Source organism: Sorex fumeus, unplaced genomic scaffold, assembly GCF_029834395.1.
Source record: "Sorex fumeus unplaced genomic scaffold, SorFum_2.1 ptg000043l, whole genome shotgun sequence".
Lineage (NCBI taxonomy): Eukaryota > Metazoa > Chordata > Mammalia > Eulipotyphla > Soricidae > Sorex > Sorex fumeus.
Window position 1 is genome coordinate 18,776,349 of NW_026606100.1, and position 16,728 is coordinate 18,793,076.

The window sequence follows — 16,728 nt, forward strand, 5'->3', positions numbered from 1 at the left end:
CCCTTCACCAGTGTTTGTGGACGCTCTCTCCTCCACCTCTCCCCGCGTCCGAACGTGTCCTCCTGACAGGCACCTTGAAAATCTTGTGAAGAAAGTTTGAGTCTTGGAATTGCAGTGCTATGAACTGAATATCAGTGTGAATATTTAGCTCTAGCATTTTGTCACTTCCACGGATGTACCTGAGTTCCCTTCACCTCTGCCCCAATCTCTCTCTCTCTCTCTCTCTCTCTCTCTCTCTCTCTCTCTCTCTCTCTTTCTCTCCTCACACTTTCCTTCCTCTGTCTCTATTGTCTGGGTCCAAGGGTCTAAACATCTTCTCTAATTCCCCAAAATACCACTTCTAATCAATCTCATCCGCTGTTTCTCCTTCTCCTCCTGTCCTCCAGTGAACACGATCTGGTCCACTTCTCTTTCATGCTGCAGCAAGTTGAAGGATTTCATCATTTCTGATAGCTGAGTAGGAAAGATATGTACACGGAGGCACCGTTTTTCTGATCCATCTTCAGGATCCTCTGAACTCCTGTTGAATCTCTAGACCGAAGCTGCGTGCTTGATCCTTAATTACCCCATACCTAACATTGAAGCAAGCCCAAGGGAGAAAATTTGTAGAGAAAAGTCCCTGGGGAGCAACGTACACGCCCCACAGCGCCATCGAGTGGCGTATTGGCGGAACTACCGCCGCCCAACTTGGCCGTGCTTCAGATTCCCAGTCCTTGGGGGCTGGAGCCATAGCACAGCAGGTAGGGTGTTTGCCTTGCATACAACCGACCCGGGTGCAATTCCCAGCATCCCATATGTTTCCCCTGAGCACCGGCAGGGGTAATTCCTGACTGCAGAGCCAGGAGTAAACCCTGTTGCATCACTGGGTATGACCCCCAAAAGCAAAATAAAAAAATGAATTAAAAAAAAAAAAAGAAATCCAGCCCTTTCCTTCACTTCACTGTTAACTATTAGGGTCAATAAGGTCATTAAGGATCAAAGCAGGCAGCCTTGGGCCAGCCATGGATCGAATCCTGAGCGGGAAGGCGCTTGCATTGTATGGGGTGACCCGGGTTCTAACCCTGCACCCCATACGTTCCCCCAAGAACAGTCAGGAGTGATTGCTAAATGCAGGGGCATTCAGGGATGATCCCGAAGATCTCCCTGGTGTGGTCCCCAAAACACAAACCGACAAACAAAAGCCTTTCCCGGAGGATTCCTTCACGCCAAACTTGGGGATGCGGAGCTAAGTCTTGGTCTCACCACCTTCTTCCACGGAAGACTGCGAAGGTGCGGGGTGACTGGGACAGAACCATTCGCGACATGGGGCTCGACTGCGGGCAAAGCACTTGCCATGCCGCTGGGTTCCGTACAGACACCCGGGTCGCCCCATGCGAGGCCAGTGCCCTCGATGCTCGGTACCACTGCACAGCCTGGGGCGGCCTGCTGCATGCTCGTGACCCGCAGGTTCCCATGGAAGTGAACCCAAGGGCTGGAAATCTTTAGACAGGAAAGTCGGGCCACGGCTCTTCCACCAGTGCACCTCGAGAGGGCGCTGTGGGGTGCCTCTGTCCCTCCCCGGGGACGTTTCTCTAGGAAATGTCACCCTTGGAACTAATCACGCTCCAGAACTCGCTATAGCTCCCCAAGAACCTCAGCATTTCTGTAGGAAAAAGAAAAAAGAATAGTTTCTGTACAGAGAAGCCGGATCCTCATCACACTGCATAGCCTACAGCACTGACGGGCCAAGTGACTCTGGCGTCTTGATTTTGGGAGTTGGGCTCTGGGTGGCGGCAAAAATTTCTTGGTGGGGCTCACGGTAATTCTATGGTGCCTGAGACGTGAGCACAGAAGACGATTTTGCCTTCCCGCAGCATGATCTCTTCAAACCGACCTGTCCTTACATGTCTCCGGCCCCTTCATCTCACCCCCCAACACCCCACACTTCGGACAGTGCATCTTCCACCCTCCTGGACAGAAATTTGGGATTCCTATACCAATGAAAATTCCCAATATCCTCTGTTCTCCGTGGAGGAGAACGGCAGAAGCCTGTTTGAACTGCAACGTCTCTAGAAGTTTGGGGTCAAGGTACCGGCCGTCTGAGGAACTGGGGGTGCCTTGGGAAGAACTTTATTGAACATGGTCATAAAGAGCCTTGGGAGCCAATCTCCCTCCTGGAAATTCTACATACAACCATTGTACTGAGGATTTTTAATTTAATTTGGGGATTTGGTGTGGGCCCGTGGGGTTTTGGGGACCACAAGGAATGCCTGGGACTGAATCTCACCTGCCACAAGCAAGGCAACTTTTCATTATGTTTTATTTTTCTCTTTGGGGGTCACACCCAGCAATGCTCAGGGGTTACTCCAGGTTTTGCATGGAGGAATCACTCCTGGTGGTGTGCTCAGGGGACCATATGGAATACTGGGAATCGAACCCAGATTGACTGCGTGCAAGGGAAATGCCCTACCCTCTGTGCTATCTCACCAGCCCCTTCAGAACTTTTCTTGCTCAGAGCGAAGAGAACAAAAAAAAAAATCAAAGGAAAATAACCCTTCCTTGCTCTTTCCAGACCCAGTTCAAACCCCTGCACCCCTCGTTTGTGTTGGGCTCATTATTTGTGTGTAAGCTGAAATTCTTCTTAACCCGCCCCCAGGTCCTTTCACTCAGGGGTTCTCTTGGCTCTGACTCTGGAATCACTTCGGCATGACGGTGGGGCTGTATGGAGAGCCAGAGAAAGAACCAGGGTCCTGTGACTACAGACAAGGGCACTAATTAGCCTCTCTGCTCCTGCTGCCTAGGCCCAAACTATGTGCTGGGTTCTGAATGACCCTAGCCCTAACTTGAAATCACTCAGACGTGACTCAGAAATCACTCCGGCATGACTGGAGAAACCTGTGGAGAGCTACAAATGTACGCCGGTCCTCTGAATGCAAGTCAAGAGCCCTAGAACCTCTCTGCTGCCGCTGCCTAGGCCCCAGCAGCTCGCTTGATCCTTCATGACCCCACACTTCACATTGAGTCAAAGAAAAGGGCTGGAAAGCTTAAGCGTGGGAAAATTTGGGTCGCGGTAGTTCCGGTAAAATGCCGCGAGATGGCGCTGTGGACGTCTCCGTCTCTCGCCAGACCCGTTTCTCGAAAGAAGTTTCCACCCTTGGGTTGGCTTCAATGTTAAGTACGGGGCAATTAAGGATCAAGCACGCGGCTCCCACGTGTGCAGCGGTAGGGGAGCCGTGTGGAGGCTTGTCTTTCACGCAGGTGACCGGGGTTCGATTCCCGCCTTCAGACCTCTGTGGGGTACATAGCTGAATCTCCTCTGGGGGTGGGGGTGGGTTGCCCCGGCTTGATCTCTGGACAACGAAGGGTGCAGGGGTTTGAGTCAGGTCTGGAAAGAGCAAGGAAGGGTCATTTTCCTTTGATTTTTTGTTCTCTTCGCTCTGAGCAAGAAAAGTTCTGAAGGGATAGCACAGAGGGTAGGGCGTTTGCCTCGCACGCAGCCAATCTGGGTTCGATTCCCAGCGTCCCATATGGTCCACTGAGCACTGCCAGAAATGATTCCTGAGTGCAGAGCCAGGAGTAATCCTTGTGCAGGGCGGGGTCTGACCCTAAAGGCAAAAAATTAAAAAAAAAATTCTGAAGCCATTTTGTTATGACTGTGACCAAGACATTTACAAATGTTTTCTGTTATGGGCAACCCAAACCCCATCACCCCACATTCGGAGGGTGCCCCAACCCTCTTCTACAAGGAGGAAGGGGGGCATGGAAGAAGATACAACTTGGAACCCCCAAGTTAAGGACGATGGAATTCGCCATCAAGGGACTGAGGCTACTTTGTTTTAATTTTCTTGTTCATTTATGGTTGGGGCCACACCCAGAGATGCTCAGGGGACTCTCCTGGCTATGCAGGAATCCCACCCGGCACGACTGGGATGAGGAGCCGATGGACAGATGATGGTCCTGTGAAGGCAAGGCAAGGCCGAAACTGCGTGCTTGATCCTTAATTACACCATACCTAACACTGAAGCAAGCCCAAGGGCGGAAATTGGTAGAGAACAGTCCCTAGGGAGCAACGTACAAGCCCCACAGCGCCATCGCGTGGCGTTTTGGCGGAACTACCGCCGCCCGACTTTGCCACGCTGAAGATATTCAGCCCTTGGGACTGAAGCGATAGCGCAGCAGGTAGGGTGTTTGCCTTGCATGCAGCCGACCCCGGTTCAATTCCCGTATGGTCCCCCGAGCACCGGCAGCGATAATTCTTTGAGTGCAATGTGCACTTTTTAAGAAAAGGATTCCCAGCCCTTTACTTCGCTTCAGTGTTAAGTATGAGGGTCATGAAGGCTCGAAGCATGGAGCCTAGGGCCAGGCATGGATCAAATCCTGAGCCGGAACGGCGCTTGCTTGCCTTGGATGTGCTATCCATGCACCCCATACGTTCCCCCAAGAGCCGTCAGGAGGGATTCCTGAATGCAGGGGCGGGGATGATCCCGAATCTTGCCAGGTGTGGTCCCCGAAACACAAACAAACAAAAGCCTTTGGTGGAGGATTCCTTCACGCCAAACGGGGGCATGCCGAACTGAGTCTTCCTTCCACCACCTTCCTCCACGGAAGGCTGCGAAGGTGTAGGGTGACCGGGACAGGAACCGTTCGCGAAAGGGGGCTCTACTGTGGGCAAAAGCACTTTGCCATGCTGCTGGCTTCAGTCGCGACATCCGGGTCGCCCCATGCGAGGCCAGCGCCCTCAATGCTCGGTACCGCTGCACTGCCTGGGGCGGCCTGCTGCATGCTCGTGACCACAGGTTCACATGGAAACGAACCCAAGGGCTGGAAATCTTTAGGCAGGAAACTTCGGCCACGGCTCTTCCACCAACGCACCTCAAGAGGGCGCTGTGGGGCGTCTCTGTCCCTCAACCTGGGACGTTTCTCTATGAAATGTCACCCCGTGGTCCTAATCTCGCTCCAGAACTCGCTTTAGCTCCCCAGGACCCTCAGAATTTCTGCACAAATATATATATATATTTATATATATTTAATAATATATAAAATATATATTTATATATTTTATATATTATAAAACTAGATACTCCTGTTCCAGTGGAGGAAGAGGAAGATGATGCAGAAAGGGGCAAAGCCAATCCAGTTGCACTGCTATGAGATGTCTTATCTAGTGAATGTGCACTAACCACCACCATTTCAGCCAGAGTAGTAGCGGAGGTGCTGCTACTAAGGTGAAAGGATGGCTGTGAAACCACACCTGGGAATGGAGTAGTGGTAGAAACTGATGTCAGTGTGGCTACCCCAGTAGTGCTGCCTGTTGCCTGCATATATATAAATAAATATATATATTTATATATATTTAATAATATATAAATTATTATTATATATTATATATAAGTGTACAGCAGACACTCATTCATAGTCAGCCGCAGCCAGATTTGCTGCCTAAATATTAAATACTAAATAATATATATTATTAATATATATATATTATAAAAAGTTGGAAACTTGTCATCAGGCCGTAGTTCAAATAATGACATAACTCAAAGAAGAGTGGAAAACTGGATTGTATTTAAAGTCACTTCATGGTTTTGTTCTTCAGTTATTCACACAAGTTGACAGATTTGGATCAAACTACTGTTTGATTATGCTAATTGAGAGGCAGTCATTTTGGAGGGCGAGTTTTTAAGTTTTTGGGTAATCCAAAAATGGAAGGTTAAAGGAGTCCTATGAATTTCCCTTCTTACATGATCTGATTCTGAATTTTTTTTGTTTGCCTTTGCAGTTGCTGTCTCTACTACGGCTCAGGGTGCTGGAATGAACCTCTCTCACTCTGCTTCATCCCTGAGTTTACAGCAGGCCTTTTCAGAACTTAAACATGCCCAAATAACTGAAGGGCCCAGAACAGCACCTCCCAACTTTAGTCACACGCGACCAACTTTCCCAGTTGTAATGCCTCCTTCCATGAGTAACGTTTCTGGAGTCGCAGTCCCAGCAGTAGCCATACCTTCAGTACCAGTCCCTCTTAGTGATGTCTCTCCGTCAGTATTTCAGTCTGAGGGTCCAGTGCCCACTGAAAAAGGGATTGCTAGGGTTGCCCTGGCACAAGTATAGTAACTTCAAGTGGTCCCCCTATAAAACCTGCATCTGAATCACCAGTACTTTCCAGTGTGATTTCAAGCACCACAGTACCTACAGTTGTGTCTGTATTGACAACGTGTTAGGCAGTTCAGGCTCCCATATCTGGAAGTATTGTTTCCAGTATAGGAAATTTCTCTATTCCAGTTTCCTCACCTTCAGCCTCTGTGGTGGGCATTGCTGCCACCCCAGGTGCTAAGCCTCCACCTGTATTATCTCAGCAGGCAACAGGCAGCACTACTGGGGTAGCCACACTGACATCAGTTTCTACCACTACTCCATTCCCAGGTGTGGTTTCACAGCCATCCTTTCACCTTAGTAGCAGCACCTCCGCTACTACTCTGGCTGAAATGGTGGTGGTTAGTGCACATTCACTAGATAAGACATCTCATAGCAGTGCAACTGGATTGGCTTTGCCCCTTTCTGCATCATCTTCCTCTTCCTCCACTGGAACAGGAGTATCTAGTTCTGTTTCTCAGCCTGGTGGGTTGCACCCTTTGGTTGTCCCATCAGCAGTATCTTCTACTCCTGTCCTTGCCCAAGCAGCACCTACTTCTACACCTTTATTACCCCAGGTCCCTAGTATCCCACCCTTGGTACAACCTATTGCCAATGTGCCTGCTGTACAGCAGACACTCATTCATAGTCAGCCGCAGCCAGCTTTGCTGCCCAACAAACCTCACACTCGCTGTCCTGAAATAGATGCTGATACACAACCTAAAGCTCCTGGTATCGATGACATAAAGACTCTAGAGGAAAAGCTATGATCTCTCTTTAGTGAACGCAGTTCATCTGGAGCTCAACATGCCTCTGTGTCTCTGGAGACGTCACTAGTGGTAGAGACCACAGTCCCACCAGGCATACCAACAACTGCTGTTGCACCAAGTAAACTCATGACTTCCACTACAAGTACTTGTTTACCACCTACCAGTTTGCAAGTAGGGACACCTGGTTTGTCGGTTATACCAGCGGTCACACCTGGACAAGTTTCTACACCAGTCAGCTACATTTCAGCCTCAGTCAGCACTGCAGCAGGAGTGAAACCTGGAACTGCACCATCAAAGCCACCTTTAACTAAGACTTCGGTAAGATTCTTGCTTTGAAATAATTTGACAAATATGATCACTCTTTTCTCTCAGCTTTCAAATTCACTCTATCACTGTCATCCTGTTGTTCATTGATTTGCTTGAGCGGGCACCAGTAACATCTCCATTCGTCCTAGTCCTGAGATTTTTAGCAGCCTCTCTTTACTCGTCCTTCCCAACGGTGCCACATCGAAGGTTCTTTTAGGGTCAAGGGAATGAGACCCATTATTGTTACGGTTTTTGGCATATCAAAACACCACGGGGAGCTTGCCAGGCTCTGCCATGCGGACAGGATATTCTCGGTAGCTTGCCAAGAGGGAGAATCAGTCATCAAATTAGCCTTATAAATTAGAAACGTTATATAGATGCTTACCTTATAGTAGCTATGTTACATTGATTGAAGGTTAGTTTAGGATCTATATAGATTATGCATAAAGATCTATGGGATTTTTTTTAATTTGGCCGGATTTTTGGCTAATTATGCTGTATAATTTTCAAATTATATAATTATTTTTAATATATTATTAGTTTACCTGTATAATAATCAAGTAAACTGCTAGTATTTCTTCCTAATTGTTAAACACTGAAGAAATATGGTTCCCAAAAGGGAGCTAAATACTTTTGCTGGAAAATTTTTCTGGAAAATTATATAGTGATAACAGTTAATAGTATCAGTGAATATGAAGCAAACTTTTCCACTTTGCCTAGTTTCCACGGTGCGCACTTGGCGTGTTATCGAAAAGTGGACAGATGATTGAATTGATAGGGAAAAAATCTAATACTAGGAATAAAATAACTAGAATGTGTTTTCTAATTCTGCTTTGTCAATTTCCTCTAATTCTGCTACCTTGTTCAGTCTCTGTTCTCCAAATAACGAGACTATTTTCTATTGTGTTCAATGTTTCACCCATCTTTCAACGTTTCCACTTATTTTAGTCTTGTTTAAGTATAAAAATGTACGAACTCCACTGAAAAAATACTTGATAGTATTAGATTTCCGGTGTCATTTGTTATCAGATTTTCCCTTGTCTTATTTCTAAAGTATTTCCTCAGAAAACTCCTGGGTATTTTAGTAAAGGCCTAACAGATAATACTGCACCATGTAACTGACTCAGGACTATCTTGGCTGAGCTTATCAACTTATCCTCATTGCCTTGTTTTCTTCATTTTTCTTAGGGATAACTTTTTACTGAATTTTACTCTTTTATTTTATGCAATATTAGCCCTATAGTAATACTTGCTTTAATTTCCCTTTAAGACAGATTTTAGAATGTAACCCAGACACCTTAATTAGATATTCGTCTTAAGCTTATGCATTCGGATGGGTTCATTTCTTCTTAGGTTTGCAGTATTTATTCTTAGTGTTTCATGGACTCGAATTTCCCTTCATTGTCCATAGGTGCTGCCTGTAGGTCCTGAGCCTTCAGCTGGTGCCCCACCCAGCGAGCAGCTGCCACGTTTTCCAGGACCTTCACTAACTCAGGTGCCTTAAGCTTCGGCAGATTTCTACTCATGCCCTATCTTCTTTGACAAAACTTATTTAAATTCTTCATTGCATGATATTGACTTCTTTCTCTTAGTTTTGACTTAATAATCACCCTCTCATAACAATGTAACAAGTGTCCCTGATTTTACTTAAGAAGCTTTATTTCTTTTGTTTGTAATACTGCTTTAAGTCCTCTCAAAAATGTTTCGTATTAATATTTTTTTCATGCCCCATGAAGGAAGAAAATAATGAAGTTGACACTTGCCACACAACTGTAGCTCTTTGGGTTTTTGTTGTTTTGTTTGAGGGCTCCAACCAGCAGTACTTAGGGCTTACTCCTGGCGCTGCAATCAGAGATCACTACTGGTGGGTGTCAGGGGACCATATAGGGTGCTGGGTATTTAGCTCGAATTGCCTGCATGCAAAATGAGCGCCCTACCTGCTGTACTATCCTTCTGGCACTAACTCTTTGGTTTTCAGCACTTGTAGAATAGTGAACTTTTAGAGTGAAGAAAACAAGAAACTTGAATTTTACACTTTTGTAGGTTCTAAGTCATCATGTAAATAAAACTTTTTAAATTAAAATTAGCTGAAAGCATTTTAGGAAAGGGTACAACACTGTTAATTAGCATGGCCTTACTCTGTGAAATCAGTGCAACCATTTTTTTCTCTTGAAAGCTTGACATTTCTTTTATGACCACATTATGAAATATTTTTTGCTTATAGGTGGGCATAGTATAAGATTATGACTTATGAAATATATATGTCTTTAGACGCAATACCTCTCAGCCTAGCTAACATAGGCTAGGTTATTTAATTATTTTAATTAATAACCTGTGTTATAATAATACAGTAGGTAAGACATTTGTTATTATTAAAACATAGGTTATTACCAACGATATGAATGTGAAATTTCTGTCTCATACTAAGTTCAGTACATTTGATGAAATATGGTAGAATTGCCTGCAATATATAAGTTATTTGTCTTTCCTACCATATCCCACCTTCACAACACAATTGAATTCCCAATAGAAAAGTACTTGTTACAAATCTATTTTAAGTGTAAAAACATTTTCAACGTGAGACAAGATAGTAAATGTGAAAATTAAGTTAGAAATTTGTTTTAGAATCATACAGAAAGAAAACATGGTAAATTGTTTACTTCAGAGATTTGAACTATCCCTGCATTTTTAATCTCAAGTGTATAGGACACCATTTACAGAACTTGACTTAATAATGACTCCAAAAGAGAACCCTCTTTATCAGCTGCCAGTTTGGTTTGGTTTTGGTCCACATTTGGTGTTGGTCAGGGCTTATTCCTGGTTCTATTACTCCTGCCAGAGCTTGGAGGATAAGTGGTGCCAGAGAGCCAATCCAGGTAGACTGTGTGCAAGGCAAGTGCCTTACCTACTGTATTAGTTCTCCAACTCAATTCTTTTACAAATTGCTTTGTGAAAATCTGTGAATTAGGAGATTTAAACTTACTTTCTCATTAAAAACATGTATTTGAGATAAAGAGAATTCAAAAGTGTGGTTACAGACAGCTAATAAGATCTCTTCCAGGGAGCTGAAGTAATGATAGTACAGTGGGTTGGGCGCTTGCCTTGAATGTGATTGACCCAGGTTCCATCCCTGGCATCCCATATGGTCCCCCAAGTCCCATCAGGAGTGATCCGTAAACACAGAGCGAGGACTAAGTCTTGAGCACCACTAGGTGTCACTCCCCTACCTGCTTAAAAAAAAGAGAAAAAAAGATACTTCACAAGGTGAGGGATAAGTGGCAAGTACACAGAACAGAACAGAGGTAAATGAATGCTATGGTAGATAAAAGCCAAAGTAGATCACTGGATTCAGGACTATAATGAATGGTAAAAGGTATGGTGACTAGTAATAAGGACTGATTAAGAAGATAGACTACTCATACCTGCAGTTCCTCCTTGCTGTCATCTGTAGGGCATAAGAAGTGTAGATTGAGGCCAGAAAGATAATTCAAAGGGCTCGTATGGATGCTTTGCATGTGAGAGGCACGGATTCAAACCCCTACACCCTGAACACCAGGAATAGTTTCTGAACACTGCCAAATATGCCCTGAATAAGTAACCAAAATGTATAAATTGTTGGAACTATCCTTTGGTACCTTAGTGTTAACAGCATATTTGATGCCATATTTTATTTATAGAAATCATATTTTATAAGAATGTATAAAAGATGAAAAAGAAAATAGGTAACATAGTGTGATATATAATTAATTTACCAATATATAAGTATTGGTGGAGGGGTGGGGGGTACTCTAAAGACCCTGGAGCTCCCCCGAGCAACCAGGCCAGTGGCAGTTCAGTGCAAGGATCCGAAGGTATAGTGCTGCTCAGGTCCTGTGGTACCAGGGATTACCTGGCACTCAGAGGCTTCAAAGAGCATACATAAGATTTAATCAGGGCACAGGCATGCTTCTTAACCCCTGAATCTGGATCTCTCTGATTCAGAATCTATTTTATACACACACACACACACACACACACACACACACACACACTTTTTTTTTCTTTTTGGGTTGTACCCAGCAATACTCAGGTAATTTATTCCTGGCTTTGAATTCACCAGGAATTACTCCTAGTGGTGTTCAGGGGACCATATGGGATGCCAGGTATCGAACTCGGGTTGCCAGTGTGCAGGGCAAGTGCTGTACTGTCGCTCTGGCTCCAACCCAGAATATAGATAGATAGATAGATAGATAGATAGATAGATAGATAGATGTAGATAAAATAAATATAGTGGCATAAAAAGATATAGATATATAAAATATATCTCTATATATTTTTTTATTGAATCACCATGAGATAGTTACAAGCTTTCATGTTTGGGTTACAATCACACAGTGATCAAACACCAACCCTTCCACCAGTGCACATTCCCCACCACCAATATCCCTGGCATACCCCCCTTTCCCACCTTCCCCCTGCCTCCATGGCAGACAATACTCCCCATACTCTCTCTACTTTTGGGCATTATGGTTTGCAGTGCAGATACTGAGAGCAAGATATATTTTTAAAGAGAAAAAATATAGATAACTTTTCTATCACTGTATATAATATATAATATAAATAGAAGGCAAAAAGAAAAAAGAAAAAAATTAAAATTAAAAGCATTGATGTAATTGAATTTCATTAAGGTTTGAAAAATTGACAAATTTTTGAAACAGGTAACTCAAGTAGTTTGTCTAAGTTGAAAATTTTGTATACTGAGGGGCTGAAGCATCAGTCAGCCCCTCAACATACAAATTGTAAAAATTACTTGATCTTCACATACCATGTGGTCCCCCACCCTTCCCCACTACCACCACCAGGAGTAATTAGTTCCTGAGAGCAGAACCAGGAGTAACAAATGTTATATTGTGTAAAACTAAAGCATAAAACTATGTCCTCTATAAATTATTTATACATATGTAAATTATATATACATGTGTGTGCGTGTGCATACGACAACTATGAATATGCTGGACCCATGCTTACCAATAAATTGTTTTCATTCAGTCCCAGCAACCTCTGGAAGATCTTGATACTCAGTTGAGAAGAACACTGAGTCCAGAGTCTATTGCGGTGACATCTGCAGTTGGTGTAAGTTTGAAAATCTTGATAAAATCTTTACATAACCCAAAGGCATATTTCTGGGACATAATGGTAATCTGGGGGCAGGGAGGTGCCTCCAAGAGCTTTGCTTTTGGGAGGCTGATAGTCAGTCCCCAATACCGCCAGAAGTGCCCTCCGTGTATGGTGTGGAGCATTGTCTCTGAGCACCAATTCAGTCATCAATGGGATGTGACCCTCCAAAGAAACAAAAACAAAGAAATGGCAACCTGGGCGATTTTTGATGCCATAATACCTATTTAAAGCCTTTATTCCAGCCAATAGAAGTGAGATAGACTAATGAAAGTTTAACCTGGACCCAGAAATTTAGCAATGTAAAGTTACAACTAGATAGATAGGTAGATAGATAGATATAGAGAGATAGATAAAAGATATATATATATATATTTAGGTATATAAAAAGATATATAGAGATATATAAAATATATCATATATAGATTTTTTATTTATTTTATTTATATATATATAAAATCTCCAGAAGAGCCCAAAAGATGACTCCATATATATAGATATATATTTTTATTTTTTTTTTTATATTTGAAAGATAATTTCTTATGTTTCCTCTGGTTAGAATTATTCCTCAGATTAATCCTGTGAATTTTGTATTTATGCTTTAGAGTAGGTACTACTTAAAAAGGTTTTTTGTTTTTTTGTTTTTTTATTTATTTAGACTCTGTGGTTTACAAAGTTATTTTTAATTGGTTTCAGTTCAGGCATATAACGTTCCCACCTCTAGTTCCACCACCCTATAACCCTATCCCTCCACCAGTACAGTTTTGTTTTGTTTTTTGTGCCACACCCAGCCATTCTTAGGGCTTCTGGCTCCCTGTTTGGGAATCACTCCTGGTGGGCTCAGGATCATACAGATTACCAGGGATTGTACCTGTGTCAGCTGCTTGCAAAGCAAGCGTCCTGCTTGCTGTACTATTACTCTGGCTCCTCCAGTACTACTTAAAATTTTAGATAACTCATTTAGGCGTGTGACAGAACATGTTCTGATTAAAATTCAACTCTGAGGTGTGAAAAACCTCTAAATATTCAGAGAATAGTTAAAGTGATACAAAGGGTTAAGACTCAATTTTCTTTCTAACAAGAAGTTATCTTTCTTGAGTTGGTGGTGTAACTCAATGACAAATGGCATAGTTTATGTGTGAGGCGCTGAATTCAATCCCCAGCACATGTATTTAAAAGGAAAAACAAATTACTTTGGACATTAGTATTTCACGTCTGTTTGGCTTTTGCTTTTCCTTGTTTTACAAAGGTCGGGGGAGCAGTATCAATACAAAAACTTTAAAGTAGGAGCCCATAAGATGTCTCAGTGGCTTAAAAAGTACTTACTTGCCAAGCAGAAGTTCAAATCCCAGTGGTGCTGCATGCACTAAGGTGATAGAAATAGTTTTCCTGTCGTGAATCTCTGGAAGAGCCCAAAAGATGACTCTGTGGTTTAATACATTAACGGATGTTTGCAAGGCCGTAAGATCAAACCTCAGTTCCTACCCCAAGAACTGGGCCAGTTCTAACTCTGCTGTTAACAGGGAACTCTACTAAGATAGGGCTGAAGGTGGCTCGGTAGCTTAGAGAATACCCTGGCCACGTATGAGGCCACCAGTGAGGTGGGAGGTATTTGAGAGTGACTAAAGCTAAATCCCTTGTTTTGCAGCCTGTGCCGGTGGTGGCTCCAACAGCAGTTGTGGAAACCGGGGGTCAGCCTCAGAAGGACGGTGAGCATTCTTGTCTATATTGCTGTTTCCAGGCTTTCCTTTAACTGATTATAGAGATTCCTATTTCAGAGAAACACACGTAAGAGTATAGGTATGTTTGAAACCACTTTAAAGAACTTGTTTAATGTGTATTGATTTTGTGTCCATTTTTTAAATTTATTTAATCCTGTTGAAATTGCAAAATTATTTATGATTGTTTTCCAGACATACAGTGTTTCCACTCCAGTCCCTCTACCAGTTTCTACTTTCCTCCACCAATGTTACTGCACCCCCTCACCCCCATTCCACAATCACACCTCCAGTCCCACCCCTTTTGCCTCCCACCCCCAGTCTGCCTCTGTTAGAAACACCAATTATTGGGGGGAAGGGGTAATGTTACATTTTTATAAAATAAGATAGAACTTCAATTGAAATATGAAATCAGTTATTAACTTGTTGTATAAAAGAAAATGCTGATACTTAAAAGTATTTTGAGAAAGAACTTGGAACAAATGATCATCCCCAGAAAGAAGGAAATACAGCTACTAAAAACTTATCAGTGATACATTAAAAAAAAATTTAAAAAACTTACCAATGATTTTGATACCTGGGTTATTTTGCTAAAATATTCCCTGACTCAGTTTCTCATAGCTATTATCATTTTTAAATCATCTTTCATGTCCTTGATTAAAGAACCAGGAAGATAACTCAAATAGCAGAGCACATGACAACATTTACAAGGGCCTGAGTTTGATCCTTGACACCATATTGCCTCTTCCCCAACTACATCACTATTATAGTCCTAGTGGCCCCCCAGGATAACCCCTATGTATAAATTACACATGCATGCGCATACACACACACACACACACACACACACACACACACACACACACACACCCATCCATTAAAAATCTTATCTACGAACTAAAGAATCGATAAGTCACCTTCTTAATACATATTATATCTTAGTTTGGTGTTTTTGGTTTTTAAATACTATCTTACAGTGTTTTTAATGTTACAGTTTTATTAATAGGCAACGTTTTATTATTTTAAACAGTGCTGTGTATATATATGTGTGTGTATATATATATGTACATACACATATAAGAAAGGGTAGAGAATTGATAAATTTCAGACTTTCAGTTCCTCACAAGTAATATGTTCTTTTCATACTAAAATTATCTAGCAAGAGAACAGACAGTAACTTCTAGGTCAGAGACTAAAAGGAGAGGCAGATGAGAAAATTTCCCTTGCCTCTGTGATTTTTCTTATGTTTTATATCGTTTCTTCTCTGTTGTATTCTGGCCAAAGGGAAAAGAAGCTAACTAAAAAGAGATGCTAGTTTAAGTTGTTTTTCTGCATGTTTTTGTTTCAGTTTCTCAAGTTTCAGAAGGTTCTGTGATTGCAAACAGTTCAGGAACTGGTGTTTTTCAGACAGGGCGATTTCAGGTAAGACAGTTTCTCCCCATACTTCATTTTTGGAGGGAAAAAATGCCTTTTAGACATAATTGCTAATCCAAGAATATATTTCTTTTTTTAAAGCACTTTTAAAGCATTATCATTTCTCCCTCTAACAAACATTAGCGTTTAAAGAAAATATAGGATATTTAAAAGAGCAGTTTCATACTATTGACCCATCCTCTTTTTATCACCAGCACCACCATCACTCTATAAGATTACTTCTTGGAAGTATATTTTTCCTCTTCCTTTTCCTCTGTACACATGTCTCTCTGTAACTGACCCTGCTTCTCCAGTGAATGCCTTATTTCTTTTCTTGTCAGCAGTTGATTTAATTCCATTTCCATTGTTACTTGTTTCTGCTATTTTCAGCATAATAAAACAAAAAGTGAGCGTCTTTCTGTCCCAATGTTTTTGAATATTTAGAGTAATTTTCTTAGAATTAACTTCTGAAGTGAAAATACAGAGTCGCTATAAAGTGATAACACATCATTTCATTTTCCTAATGAGTGAATGGTTTCTGTTCCTTCATACATCATGCCAAAATTGGAAGTCACTCCTTCTTCTTGTTGCTGGACTGCATTTTTATTAATAATAGATGAATGAAGTAGGATACGGATCTTAACCTCTCTTTAGTACCATTTAGGTGTTTGGTGTTTGTTTTTTTTAAGTAGGTAACATGCCCACACGGCAGAGTCTGGCAAACTCCCCGTGGTATACCCAATATGCCAAATACCAGTAACAATGATGGGTCTCATTCTCCTAACCCTGAAAAAGCCTTGAATATGGCACTTCTTAAACAAAAAAAAATCTCAGGGCTAGGATGAAGAAGACGTTACTGGCACCTGCGCGAGGCAATCGACGAACAACAGGGTGGTCGTGATCGGTCGTGAAGATGGTTATACTAGTATTAACATTTATGGTAGTGATAGATAAAGCTACTGCACTTTACCATTGCCTAATACTCTCCATCAACAACCTTTGTTACTTCTAATTGTTAGATTGACTTTTACTTTAACATATTTTGATTCTTAGCATTTAGCATTTATTAAGTTTAGTCAGTGGTTTTTTTGTAGTCATAAACAATCTTAAAGATTCCATGAGCTAATCATTTTTACTGTGACATGAATCTGAGTCCTGTGCGTAATGAAATTAACTTACTTGGTAAGCTTAACCAGCCCCTTAAAATTCTGCAGCTCAATGAGAATAAGTTCTTTATTATGGTCTTCAATATATTTTCA

General features: G+C 42.2%; 1 protein-coding gene across 1 annotated transcript in view; it reads left to right on the forward strand.

Moving 5' to 3' along the window:
- Window positions 1-3,063: 3,063 nt before the first annotated feature.
- LOC130029814 (serine/threonine-protein kinase WNK1-like) overlaps window positions 3,064-16,728 on the forward strand; it is a 28,806-nt gene continuing 15,141 nt past the window's right edge. The window contains 7 exon segments of the mRNA XM_056120842.1: window positions 3,064-3,154; window positions 5,759-6,070; window positions 6,073-7,196; window positions 8,596-8,679; window positions 12,213-12,296; window positions 13,987-14,047; window positions 15,405-15,478. Of these exon segments, the coding sequence (XP_055976817.1) occupies window positions 3,064-3,154; window positions 5,759-6,070; window positions 6,073-7,196; window positions 8,596-8,679; window positions 12,213-12,296; window positions 13,987-14,047; window positions 15,405-15,478 (1,830 nt within the window).